The sequence below is a fragment of the Dendrobium catenatum genome, unplaced genomic scaffold (genome assembly GCF_001605985.2).
Source record: "Dendrobium catenatum unplaced genomic scaffold, ASM160598v2 original_scaffold_218076, whole genome shotgun sequence".
Lineage (NCBI taxonomy): Eukaryota > Viridiplantae > Streptophyta > Magnoliopsida > Asparagales > Orchidaceae > Dendrobium > Dendrobium catenatum.
In genome coordinates, this window is record NW_021536486.1 from 669,496 (window position 1) to 684,644 (window position 15,149).

Consider the following 15,149-nt stretch of genomic DNA (forward strand, 5'->3'; position numbering starts at 1 on the left):
AAAGAGATTAGAAGCCCGAGAAGAAAGGTTGGAAAGAGCCCGCAGGATTTCCGGTGGGGATGAGAAAGAAGGGTGGAAAGAGCCCGCAGGATTTCCAAGCAACCCGCAGGTTAACAGATTTTTTTCCAAAAATCAAATCATATTTACTTAACTTTTTCAAACATTACATAACCCATCATATTTATAGGTATGAAAGGGGAATACAAAAGGACACATACATAAATTCTAACACATAAAACTAGGCATTAAAAGCATGGGAATCTCCCCCCTAAGCTCACGGTTTAACACCCAAACCAGGAACCAAGGAGACATCCACGGGAGACGAGGGGAACCGCACGGACCGAGAGCCACGGCCACGGGAAACGAGGGACAGTCACGGAAGAAGGAGCCCAACTGTGAGATCCCAAGAGGCAAACAAATAAAGCCATGGTGGAATTCAAGGAGCCACCATGGAAAAATAAATCTTGGAATTCCAAAGGCCGGTTTGGAATTCTAAGAGACAAACATTAAAACAATACATAAAAAGCATAAAAGACATTAATTAAAAGATAATAAATGAACTAAAATGTTAGCTCATAATGAGCTAACCCTTAGTTCAATAAATGAACTAAAGTCCAGCTCATAAATGAACTAAAAGTTTAGATCAATTATGATGAACTACTAGACTCAAGGGAAGCCAAAATTTGATTTATTTTGGACTAGTGTTGACCCCCCCTTTGTCTATATCAGTCTTCATGAGTATTCTTCAACAATAGTCATTGTCTATGATGTATAGAAATTGACACAAGATACACCAATTATAGAAAATATAGAATATTGACACGTGTTAGACATAGTATTATAATTTTTATGTCTTAAAAATAATGTATAGAAATTTAGTAAGCAGAATATTAATAATAATTAAAAAATAATAAGTAATTTAGCTAAGATTTGTGCTTAAAATGATTATATTAGTATGTTGAGAGTCAGACGTTGATATTATGTCATGCATCAAAAGGGGATATGCCAATGCTGTTGAGAGTCAGGCATCGATGCGTGCAATGGTGGAACACCCCAGTATCTAATTTTGGAAGAATTATCTATTTATCTGTTAATCTCCTTTAATTTATACAATCATCAATGAAAGAAACTATAAATCATATTTATCAAAATAACCGACTGTATTCATTTTTCAAAAATTATATATAATAGCCAATAGTTTAATCTATTAATTAATTGTTTATCTTTTAGGTCTTTCTACCATAACAACTACAACAACAACATCAAGCCTTTATCCCACTATGTGGGGTTGGCTAAATGTTGTTTTTTTTCTCCATTGTGTCTGGTTAAGAGTCATATTCTCATTTGGATCTAATAAAGAAAAGTCATTTCTAATATTTTCTAACCAAGTCTTTTTAGGTTTACCTCTACCTTTCTTAATAAAGGTTAAATCTAATACATTTACTCTCCTAACCGGGTCATCAGAAGGCTGCCGTTTTATGTGACCATACCATCTAAGGCTACTCTCTCTAATTTTATCTGCCAATGGAGCTACTCCAATCTTTTCATGTATGTGCTCATTTCGTATCCTGGTTCTAATAGTAAAACCACTCATCCACCTGAGCATCCTCATCTCTGCAACAGTTAACTTAATATTATGCTTCTCTTTTAATGGCCAATATTTTGCGCCATAAAGCATTGCAGGTCTAACCACCATCTTATAGAATTTTCCCTTAAGTTTGAGTGATACTTTTCTATCACAAAACAAGCCCGATGCATTCCTCTATCCATCCAACTTGAATTCTACTAATAATATCCCCTTCTATTTCACTTTCACTCTGAACAATAGACCTAATATATCTAAAATGTGTACTCTTATTAATGACTTGATCGCTTAAAGTCCCAAACCCCACTAGATCTTTTACTACTAAATTTGCACTCCATGTATTCGGTTTTAGATCTACTCAAACAAAAACCTTTAGACTCTAAGGTTGACCTCCATAATTCAAGTTTACCTTTAACTCCCTCTTTAGTCTTATCAACAAGAATAATATCGTCAGCAAAAAGCATACAATAGGGAATATACTCTTGCAAATCTCTAGTAAAAACATCCATGACTAAAGTAAAAGATATGGGCTTAAGGCTGATCCTTGATGTAATCCAACTAAAATTGAAAAATACTTGGACAAAAACCACCTTGTGTTTAAACACAAGTAACAACTCTAGCATACATATCCCTAATGACTTGAATATAAGCATTCTTAATCCCTTTCTTTTTTATAACTCTCCATAGCACTTCTCTTGGAACTTTGTCATCTTCTTTCTCTAAATCAATAAATGTCAAATGAAGATCTTCATCGGTTTAATCCACCTAAGAAGATATGCAGTTTTACTCACTAAATGGCTGAATTCTTAACTTTGAAATTTGGTGCTTGATTTTGATCACTCGAGCATTCATTACAGCTTGTTTCATTTATGGTGTTATTCTTCCCAGCATATCACCTTCCAACTATTTTTAACCACTGAAGACTAAGCTTAGTAGTAAGTATTTTCATGAAAATATAATTACGAAAACAAGTATCTTTAAAGATCTTCGCAGTATTTTATTTCTTTAGAGTGTTTTATTTGATTATTTTTGAAGTATTACAACTTTTTTCTTACTTTGGACACATCTTATGTGCAGGATGCATTCCGCTATTTAAGAGGAGATTGTTCTCATTGGTTTTTAACACACTTCCATATGGACCGTAAGTTCATGTAAATCCTTAGAGAAAATATTTTCTTATCAGTATTGTTTTTACAGCGGTCCATCATGTTTTGGCAACGTTGGCGTATTGTCCTACTTCATCTTGTTTTGACATCGTGGACCTATTATTCTGGTAAACTGCATTGATCTCAGCAATAAGGATAACAACAAATTTTCAAGCCATAGCTGTTAATCTTTTGATCGTTAGATTTCTTTTGTTACTAATTTCTAAATCTTCATCGAATTCTATCAACATAGTCCTGCATTATCAACAATAGCACTTGTTCTAATCACCTGGATCGGCTTGTGGGCTACGAAAATTCGGCCCCGGCCTCCGCTCACGTTGCTTTTTATTCGGGGGGAGTTTTAACGAATTTAAGTTCCTGGGTAAATTTTGGAAGGCAGATGGGTTTGTAGATAAGGCACTACTCAGAGATTTCGCTCTCATTTTGCGAGTACTTTATGATATGAGTTCTGGTTAACTATAGGCGCAAGCCCCTATAGTTAATTTCCGCTCTCGATAACAAGAGAGAACTTTCGATTAAGGCTAGTTGTCAATCAGATACGTAGAGATACGTGTTACCTGACATATAGTAGCAGCACGGGTTTGAGAATTTTGAAGAGTTTATAGATTTGGAAATTGATATTTAAAATAGAAATTTCACCATCTTCCACTTAAAGCGGATTGTAGGGGAATGAATGATGGACCCGATCAAGATCTCATGGTTCCGTCATCCCGGGCCATTGTGGTCATTGGTCTACTTAGTTAGAGGAGGTAGTCAACCCAACCTGACAGAAGGATCCTTGTCGGCAGCCATGGGATGCTTCGTCCAAGGGTACCTCGTAGACTTGGGGTAAGTGTTTGTCTAAGAGGACAAATTTGAATCCACCTTAGCTAACATAGGGATTTGTGCCCTATCGATCATATCCTATTGATTCATATCTTAAGGATTTGATGCCACTAAGAAACGTATTAGTTCTGGCCATAACCGGTATTTCATGGTGTTATTTGACGGCAAAATCACTCGGTTCAAAGGGCCTCGGCGGGCATAACCGTTTATCTTGCAGTGCCATTTGGCGGCAAAACCGCCGATCAGATGACACGTACCACGTTCTTATTGGCAAAAGATTGTTTGAGAATGGATCCTAGTGATATTTTCAACTAGACATTAACTCTATGTGAGCTGAAATAAATTTTAATTTGTCCACCCCAGCAAACTGTTGTGGAGGGTGGATGGATTTTACTTTAAGTATTTGAATGATTAAATATTTCAATTTTAAACATCTTAGAGTTTAGATGATTTGTGCAGTTTTCGATTTTCTTGATATTTGAGAAATCATTTGAAAGTGTTTGTGAACCCCTCCGGTTGAGATTGACATTTAACACGGCCATCATTAGGGTGACGTTAAAGTCACTTATATTTTTGTAGGAATTTGAATTTTTTTGAAGTTTGGAGGCATTAGAAATTATTTGTGAACCCCTCCGGTTGTGATAAACATTCAACACGGCCATCATCGATGTGTTTGTGGTATCTTCCATTTCATTGACCGGACCTTGTCGACTCTGTCAGTTTACCGACAGAGGATCGGGTTCGTCATAGGCTTTGTGCTTTTATTAGTGAATTCTCATTGTTATAGGCCTTGAAGGCATAATATGAATGTATTAAAACAAATATACCAGTCGCCGTAATCGCATAGTTGCTTGATGATTCGAACCCTGTTGACTCCTATTGATTCATATAGGAGGATCGGGTTCGAACTTGAATTCACTTATTGACACGCGTAATATCCCTAAACGTCACGTGTGTACTTATAACATGCTTGTCGGGGCCCATGCGCATGTTTGTGGGCATTTTGTAATTATTTATTGAACCTTGTCGACTCCTTTTTACCTACTTAGGAGGATCGAGTTCAAATTTGTTGACCCGCACAACATCCCTAGACGTCACATGTGTATCGAAAACACGCTCGCCAGGGACCATGCGGGTCATGATTGTATTTTCCCCTTTAGTATATCTATGTGTATACATATTACAGTGCATGTGCGGGGATATTCTTTGAATATTTATAAACATCTTCTGTCCGCTTGCATGAATGTTGCGGATCCGGTGGCGTGACGTAGCAACTTCTGAATTGAATTGTTCGCTGCTTTATACAGGTAGACTGTCGTGCACTACTTATTGCTTTTTGAGGTTGGATTATAGTGCTCTAACAAATTTCTCTTGCTTACATGCCTCTTGAGAATTTGTTCTTCGTTCATTACAAATCCCTACGTCTATCACAATCATTTCAAATCATCAAATTACATGATTGGGATAGACATCATGAATCAATTGTTTTAATCATGTCATATCTTTTATAACTTTTGTATCGCTTGCAAGCGATTTGTGTTTGTAGCTTCACTGTCCGTCACAAGTCATTATTTGCTTGTATAAGATTTGTTCGAACACTTTGAATAATCAGGTTATTATTTGGTTTCAATATTTTCATTTTGTTCATGCATTTATTAATTCAAGGTCCAGTTCCCTATAGTTCAGCCTGAATTCAGGCTCTTGTGCAGGTCCCCTGTGGTCAAACTCAAGTTTTCTTGCTTGAGTTCAAATATTCAAGTTACTTCTTTTCATTCAAATTATGGTTCAAGTTAAGTTCATTTTGTCGTCATATCCAAGCTTGCAAGTCTTCATCATTTGATTCAAATTTGAGTTCATTGAGTCTTGTTGAGCTTAGGTCCAGTTTGGTCTGTAAGTTCTAGTCTGAATTTTGCAAGTTTCATTCGATTTCATATCCACTATGCTTGATTCAGATCAAGTCCAAGTTCTTTGTGTCCAAAGTCTTGTTCAAGTTCCACTTGATGTTGTACATTTTGAGTTCAATGACCACAAGCGCATATTTCAAGTTTAAGTTCATTTTCAAGTCTGAAGTTATGCCCACTTAATGTACAAATCAAATTCAACTTGGATTCAAGTTCATTGGTATTTGGTTCAATTATGAGTTCAAGTCTTTGTGATTCGTTCAAGTTCAAGTTCAAGTTCATTTAGATTTGAATTCATTTAGATCAATTGCATCAAGTTCACAAGCCCCCTGTGAATGTTCATTCAGGTCCGAGTGCGGTTCCTTATTCACCCAAAATTTCGGCAACCTCCCGGCGTCTCCTCCTTTTAGGGAAAACTAAGGGAAACTTGGCCTTCCCATCATGCTAAGAAAAGCGTCTATGGTAGGTGTTTTTGTACACCTCAGCCGTAAAATCTTCGTCCTCTATCACGCTAAGAAAAGCATGTATGGGTCTTCGGTACCTGTTGCAAAAGAAAAGCAATTGTTTCCCCGCAAGCGGCTACTTATGGGTATCCCCACTTCGTCGTACGCATCGCACCGGGTTCCCAACCCACAACGCTAAGAAAAATTGATTATAATTAATATATAATGAACTATAATAATTAACTTTAATTATTATTAAAAGTAATTAATTATAATTAACATAAACATAATTTAATAGCATTTGATAGGATTTAAATTAAAGAGTTCTCAGGATACATGATTAATGTAGGATTAGGGAATAACAGAGAGTTAAAGCCTTTGTTTCCCTTTCTAGCTAGTTGATTTATGGGATTTAGCTGAAGTAGTGTGTGGAAGGGGAGAAGGATCGTTACCTTCACACCTAGCGAGCTCCCGTTCTTGCTTCGACTCAAAATGTTCTGACTCCCGATCCAAGAGGGACGGGCGTCGAAGGGGCAAAGTCGATCAACGACCAAGGAGGAGGAGGAGAGGCTTTGGGAGCGGCTAGGGCTTAGAGGCGGCTCGGGTGCTTGAGGAGGAGGTATGAGGAAGAAGCTCTCTCTCTGTGGATCGGAGGCAGCTTGCGAACAAGGAAGGTGTGGATGGCTTTGGAGGGATCGAAAGCAACGAAGGGGCTTGCGGGATTTTGGGATGAAGAAGAGTGGGAAAGCTTCGGCTGTAGTGGGAATCAGGAGAGCAGGGGATTTGGAGGAAGAGGCGTCGGCAAGGTCTCGTGTGTAAGAAGAAACGAGAAGGTGTGAGTTCCCTCGTCTTTTAACGACGCGAGCAGAGCAAGAAATGAGGAAATGTCGCAGGATTTACTTAGGATTTGCGGAGAAGCGACTGGAGCGGCGCCGTTCTATAGATAAGCTGAATTTCTTCCTCTTTCTCAACAGGATTTTAGGATTACGTGGATTTTTTTATTTGTTGTTTAGGTCAACACGGCTGTATGAATCCGATTCCATTTATTTTTTTTGCTAATTTTGTCTACTTATGTCTTAAGAAACTTTCAAAGGACTAGACATCCTAAAAAAACATAAGTAATTATCTTGTATCATTGCGTGCATCTTTTGTATAATTTTTTTTAAAGTGATGTTCGAATATATCTGTACTATTATTAAAATGTGGCATGTGGTTTCACCAATATACTATATTAATTTTTAATTTTAAAATATGAATTCTAATTGTTCATTGACATCAACTAATATTAATTTTTTTGCTTTGAATTCTAATAGAAGTATAGTAGTTTGAATACAAAATTTTAAAATTTATTCGATGAATGTATTGACCTCCTTTTTGAACTCAATCCATGATAATTTCCTCTGTTGCCTTGTCTAATGAGTCCTTGTTGCCTTAACCAACATATTCATGCTGCCTTGACTGACGACTTTTTTAAGGATTAATTGACAACTTTGGGTCACCTAGGCTAATGTTGACCGCCAGGTCCTCCACACTAGAGCAAACAAAAAAAAAAAAAAAAAATTCTTAAATCATTATCTCTGTCAAAATTCAATGGCCCATCCCTCTATCCTTCCAAAAATCATGTATATTCGACGTCGAACTGTCGCTTCCCGCGTCTCCTCACACAGATCCTGCAATTCGCTCTTTGTAGATGGCTCCTGCTCTTCGACATCCTTAAAACGAGAGGGTAGACGAGGTTTCTGTGCTTATTCCTCTGCATTTGCACACAAGCAACATCTTCCAATTCTTTTAAATCTACGAGCTATCTAACCTTAACCCATGCGGCCTCCACTTGATCTTCTTCCTCAACCTCCCGCAAACCGCACACCTGTCGACTTGAAGCCCTCAATCGGCCCGATATTCCCTAACTTGAGGAAAATAAACTATTTAACGCATACAATTCAACATGAAATCTCTAACCAGTCCATACATTCACTTTCCATCCTAAACTTTTAAAAAAATCATTCCTAATCCGGTTTTATGGATCATGCGGCATGGACAACACATACGGGATGGCGGAGAGTTCCGTCCGTTTCGTCTGTAAGCCGGTCTTGTCGGACCAGCTGGACCGGTCTAACAATACTCCCCTCCCAAAGATACACCTTGTCCGCAAGGTGGAAATAGGACACCCTCCTCCATTCCTTCTTCATCACTAACAGTAAGAACCTGAGGATTTCGGTCCTTACACCTGTGCCCCGTGTATACCTCTCGTCACATCTGAAACAGAGCCCCTTCTCCATCTTCTTCTGTAATTCTATCTCTGTGAGCTTCTTGAAGTTGTCCCCAGGTCTTCTTTCTATAGCCTTTTCCTTTGAAGTCCGCCGAAGAGTATCCAGTGTTGGCTCCTGTAATGACCGGTTTAGGCTAGGTCGCGACCCCTGTTGTGGTCGGTAAAAACTCCGTTTCGCGAAATAGAGAGCGGAAGGGGCGGACGACCGAATGCACGCATAGGGGTTTTGGACGATTTCTTTCGCCATTTTTAGCAAACCATCGTGTTTGGAGATATGAATCAACCATTCCTTTTCATTCCTATCGCTAATAAATTTCTAAATTGGGAGAAATTGCAACGAACGAGAGGAACAATCGAGAGGGAGAAGGAAGGAGGTTTGTAAAATTTTTTCTTCCCTTTTTCGTATAAATTGTCTTAAGTTATTTCATCTAAACCTATATATACTTTTCATAGAAGAAAAAGAAAGGAATTGAAGGCAATGGGAAGGATTTTAGGAAAGGAAGAAGAATTTAGAGATTCCCAATTATAAGTGATTTTTCTATGGTAAAATTTTTAGTTAAATTTTTGTAATTAATCATTTCTTATGAAAGTTATATTGTATGGATTTAATGAATTTGAAAGGAGGAGATTAAATTGTAGGAGTTGGGTTCTTCAAGAAATTCAACAAGAACGAAATTTGAGGCTGAGGTAAGAATCACCTAAATAGATGTTATTGAGAAGTTTGATAAAATTAATTATATGTAACTTGCTTTACTGTGTATCTCCTTAGGTGGTGACGAAATCAAAGACTTAGAAGATTCAAAGTGGGTATTTATGAAATTTCCTTTATTGTATTTTTTTTTTTAGTTTGCATTGAAAGGAGCATGTATTTAATTGCTTATAACTTATGATTTATATAATGTTAGAAAACTGTTATACGAAGTAAATTTTTGTACAAGTATGGATATGTGAAAGAAGACGCATATGAGATAAGAAAGTATATATGAACGAACAAGACATGTGAAAGAAATGAGAAGTGAAAATGAAAGACATACATATACTTATACACATAAGATTGTAAATAAATAAATGTTTAAGAAATGATATAAATATAATTGAGTAAGAGGGAACATAAAATGTTATGCATGCAAAGCTTACAGGAGTTCACCCTCGTATGGTACTGGCTGGGGAAGCAACGTACCCGTGCACGAAAAATAGGGAAAATATTATGTAAATGGAAAAGGAAATGGAAATGGTTGTACCTTTGGTACAATTAGACAGTGCTCTTGTACAATATGAAATAAGGGAAAAAATTGTTAAAGTAAATGTTATAAATGAACATGCTATGGTATATAAAAGGTAAATAAAGGAATACGATATAATATGTATATGAAATGAAATGAAATAAAGAAAGAAAATATGCCTCAAATGTTAAATTAATGAATCAATATCAAATGTTATGTATATATAAATATATATGTATATTGTACTTTAAAGCATGTAAATTATTTTAATTGTTACCCACTTAGTTTAGTATGTAAACTCATTCCACTAATTAAATGTTTCAGGTAAGTCTCCAAAGATTTAGAAATGACAGAAATGGAAGAGTTCGTCTACAGAAGACATCGTGCAAATGACCACAAATAATTTATAATTTGGGTATTAGTGGCTCTTCAATACAAATAAGATAGTAGTGTAATGTTTAATGATTTTTTTACCGTTCGACTTTTAGTTCCCGCCTTGTTAAATCGAGCATCCGGGCCGGGTCGTGACAGCTCCTTTGATTTCAATAAGATGGTGGTCATCCTTTATGGGCCTCCTGAGTTGCGGCCTCCTGTCTCTCTCTCTAGGTGCTTCTGATCTTCTACCAATCGAGCTAGCTCCATAGCCTCTCCTAAGTCACGAGGCCTCTTTACTCTAACTGTTGCCTGGATCTCTGGTGTCAATCCTTTCATGAAGTTCCCTTCTAGCACTGTCTCAGAAAGGCAGTCTAATCTGCTAGCAAGGTACTTAAGCCTCTCCTAGTACTCTATTACTAAACCATCCTGCGTCAAGGTGAAGAACTGCTCGCAGAAGTCTCCTCCCCTGCCGGTTTGTAAACGTTCTATCAAACAATCTTTAAACTTCCTCCAACGCTGTATGGGTCATCGCATGTCCCTCCATTGATACCAAGTCAAAGCTTTCCCTTCCAAACATAGGCCTGCTGCTATTAGTCTCTTCTCCTCTGTCAACCCATTGCGGTGAAATATCTTTCAACCTTATAGATCCACCAATGCACATCCTCCCCCTCAAAGATTGACATCTTCAATTTCCTAACCCTCGGATCGCCTCTATTCCCTTCATAGTTTTTCATTCCCCCAAGGGGGTGGTTCCCCCAAGTGTCCCAATCATCCCTTCTACGTTTATACCCAAGCCTTTCATCAAATTCCTACCTCCTTTCAAATTCAACACCCCTTGGATCATCACAAACTCTTTCCAATTCAACCCTCCTTTGGTTAAAATTTCCTCTTTCCCTTTCAAATTCATCACCCTTCCAGTCATGTCCAACCCCCATATGCTTCCCCCCATACCCTCTACCCGACTCCTTCATAGGAATAGGTCCTATGAGAGACATTTTTTCTGTTCCCTCCAAAATCTCCACCTCTTGATCTTCCTTTTGTCTGATTGGCTTTGGATTTTCCCCACTTCCATGGTTGTCGATACCTTCCCTCACCTACGACGGTGATATTTTGGTTTGACCCTCAAGCGCTTTCTTCAACATCTCCTCCATGATGGAAAATTTCGAATCAAACTTATCATGTGATGCGGGCAAAAGATATAGGGAGCCTACGCCCACAAAAGAGAGAGGACGGACTTCTAACGACGAAATTGAGGAGGAGAAAAGAGACGAGAACAATAGGGAAGAACAAACTCTTACATAGGGAACCGCACGGACCAAAGAGCCACAGCCGCGGGAACCGAAGGGCGAACACGGAACAAGGAGCCAGCCGTGAGATCCCAAGAGGTAAAGCACAAAATACTAAAAGGCCATGGTGGAATTCAAGGAGCCACCATGGTAAAAAGAAATCTTGGAATTCCAAAAGCCGGTTTGGAATTCCAATAGACAAACATAAAAACAAACATAAAAATCATAAAAAGTACATTAAATATAAAGATAACTATGAGCTAAAATCCTAGCTAATAATGAGCTAACCCCTAGTTCAATAAATGAACTAAAGCCTAGCTCATAAATGAGCTAAAATTCTAGCTCAATTGGATTGAGCTAGTAGACTCAAGGGAAGCCAAAATATGATTTATTTTGTACTTGTGTTGACCCCCCTTTTGTCTACATCATCATGGATGGCCAAAACATCTTTTTTTAAATCTGAAATTTGAGTTTGGAGATCTGAAATTTTAGATTTCATTTGTCCAATCTCCATTTTGAGGCGTTCCTCTAACACATCCATTTTCTTGGCCACCATTGATGCTCTAGTTTTTATAGAAATAAAAATCTAGACTTTGACCTTTAAAAACAACAACTTTCTTCTTCGAAATCCCAATAACAGCTGCTGAAATTCACTAAAACAGCTCACCGAAGGTCCCAAAAACAGCTTTGATACCAATTTGATAGGAAACACTTGAAGATTTAAAGTAAATCTTGTCAAATTCAGAAAAACATTGAGAAAACTCTTCTAAAATTCAAAGGAAAAATCAGGAAAACAGGAATTTTATTGTGATAATCAAGATACAATTGATCCTCAATTTGAGAGGTGGATTGATCTCTCTCAAATCTCTAGACACCGTTAGAGCCCAAAGAAAACCTAAGGGATCTCAAAATTCAGCCAAATTTAAGATGCCCTAACAATAGGAAAACAAACTATTTAATGCATACAATTGAAAAGGAAATCTCAAAACAGTCCCTACATTCACTTTCCCTCCTAAACTTCTTAAAAAATCCCTTCCTATTATGGTTTTCTAGATCGTGCAACATGGATGACGCGTACGAGATGGCGGAGAGTTTTGCTAGTTTCGTCTATAAGCCGGTCCCATCGAACCGGCTGGACTGGTCCAATGGAACGGTCTAACAAAGTCCTACCCGAGCTGATGACCCTCACTCCAAGCTGCAAGCTATCCTCCTTCCCGATCCGTTCGAGACACCCGATCGGCCCGATTTCCTCACTTCCGCAATCTCTCGTTTGATCTTTCCTTCCTCCAAATCATCCACACCTATAGAGCCAGCTCGACACTTCCTCCCGTCATAGTCATCTGCTCAAATACCCACATCTGTTGCAAGACCCTCCTATTCCTCCTCTGTTTGCTTTGCCCGATCTCCCAGCAGCCTCCAACCAAGCTAAATCCCTGAGCCATCTGATCTCTTTAGAACAACCGAAACCACGCCTTCTCTCTTCCTCTCTCATTCATGGCAGAGGAAGTCCACACATGCTTTTCACTCAACACTCCAAATCCAACTATATTCTCACTCACCTACATAATCCAACCCACTAAGATGAGCCTAAAACCCATTTCAGCTACTCTCTTTCTATTTAAAAAGATGAGAAAAAGATTAAAAAAAAGAAAAAAAATAGGCATTCAAAAAAATGGGAAGGAAAGAAAAAAGATTAATTTTATGTGCGTCGATCTTCGTGCCTTTGACACCGACACCGCCGTCTACCTCCTATTGCATTTGGAGCTCGCAGTGTGCCGGGGGACCACTCTACAGGCTCTCATAGCGTTGTGGGAGGGAACGCGTCGTGATGCTTGTGGCGAGGCGGGTAGGCCTTTAAAGACTCTCGTAGCGTGACAAGGACATTCTTAATTTCTCGTGTATGAGCTTCAGTGCATGAGGCAAAAACTGTGCCCTCTTTGAAACAGATATCTCGAAGACTCCTACGCGCTCTCGTAGCGTGATGACATTAAAAATCACAGCTGTGGTGTCGCCTGACACCTATCCTATGCACTCTCGTAGTGTGGCAGGGAAGGCTCAACTCCCGAAATTTCCTCTAAATGGGGAGACGTCGAGAGTTTACCGAATTTTTCAGAGGAATGAATTGAACAAAGCTACAGGGGACTTGAAATTTTGAATAAACAATACGAAACAAAATTCAAACGACTCACGTGGAATCATATTTAAATTTAACAAACACATAATCACACTAATGCAAATGTTAATTAAAGACCTGGATCATTCAAATGAACTTAAAAATAAAAAAGAACAAGCAATGACTTGTGGTGGGTTAAGGAAAATTCCTACATCTCACGAAGAAGCAACAATCAAATGTCCTGAGATAAGTAAATTTTCAAACACCAGTCACTTGCAAGTAATGTTGAAATCGTAAAGAATACCATCTGATAATGTGATGGCATCAATGGGTTGCATAACTTGCATACGATTGACAACAATTGGCTTACAATATTTATCTCGATCATGCGATTGAGTGATTTGGAATGCTTGCAATGAATACAAGGGTGTGCGATGAATGTGATATCATCTTTATAATCAATGCCAACATGCAAATAAGTATATTGAACTTTACAAATAGTGAAAATTTAAAGGAATGTGTAGCTCTATTGCATGCAAATGTACGAAGTCCTTAGCAAGTATTCCACCTGCAAGTGGTAAGAGTTGACATGTAATGTTCATGCCAATCATGCAAGTAAATACACTGACTCCTATAAGTAAGCATTAACAAGCAATTATGGCATTCAACTCACCAATCAACAAGTAGGAACGAATGACTCTTAAGTACGATAAATCTGCAATGTATACGAGCTCCTGCAAACTACGATAAGGATTTCTTCATGCAACACAACAGCTGACTTACAAGTTAAATGGGTGATGATAGAATTCTTGTAATGCATACAATGCCCCCATTTATAAGTAACAATGAAAGTAATATAAGTGAACATAATAGCTTACTAGTCAACATGCATTAGGAGATTATTGGCATATGTTGCTTAGCTGACGGTCAACATTAATTTATAAATGATTACAACAACTTGCATGCAGGTGTATGCCGGAGACTTGTAATGAACAAGATAATTTTTCTACAAGCGTGAGCATGAACTTATGATACATAGAATAATCCATTTACAAGCAACTACAAGGACTTGTGGCGAACGTCAACAAGCACACTACGCCATCAATGAGTGATGATAGAGAAGGTGGCTGGCAAATACATTGGTCCCCTACAAGTAAGGAGGTCGATATGCAACAAATACAAGCACTTGCAAGCATCGTATGAAACCTCCCGCATGGTAGTATTTACCGCGATTGCACTTGCAGATGCCGCTTAAAGACCTTCATCCAATATAGCTGGCCCGTAGATAATGGCAACAGGCTTGTAATGCATACAACAATCTTGCCCGTAAAGTAATGGTGGAAGATTCACGCTAAAGATTATGCAACAGCTATTAGATCTTGAATACACAGCGTTAAACCACTAGCAGCGTTAAAGAGAGCTTGCAATGCACAATAGCTCACTCGCAAGAAGCAACGGGTGACCCATATCGTAATGCTATAATTCACCTATAAGCAGAAGCAATAAATTCATAGTAAAAACTAAGGGCTACTAGTAAACTGAGGCAACAAATTTGCGAGGCCAGGCTATCACACTGAATTAATCAACTTGCTTGCAAGCGACATAAGGAAATCTCCTGATGTGCAATGCAACTCATTTGCAAGCTGAAATACAATCCGCATGTTGATTATTGAAAAAAATGACAGCGACATGGAGAAGATGAAGTGAGTTAAAACTATACTGATGATATGCAATAAGTAAAGTACAATGACACGCCGTCATATCTGAAGTAAAGTCCTTAGCAAGTATTCCACCTGCAAGTGGTAATAGTTGACATGTAATGTTCATGCCAATCATGCAAGTAAATACACCGACTCCTATAGGTAAGCATTAACAAGCAACAATCACCTATGAATGATGAACAATGAAATTAATGTGACTTATGGCATTCAACTCACCAATCAACAACTAGGAACGAATGACT

General features: G+C 38.2%; 1 protein-coding gene across 2 annotated transcripts in view; it reads left to right on the forward strand.

The window, feature by feature from the left end:
• Positions 1 to 15,149, forward strand: part of LOC110107208 — a 41,270-nt gene that overhangs the window by 7,889 nt on the left and 18,232 nt on the right. For both annotated transcript variants that reach the window (XM_028692517.1, XM_020837401.2), the window contains exon 4: positions 2,663 to 2,726. In XM_028692517.1, coding sequence (XP_028548350.1) covers positions 2,663 to 2,726 — 64 coding nt within the window. The remainder of the gene's footprint in view (positions 1 to 2,662; positions 2,727 to 15,149) is intronic.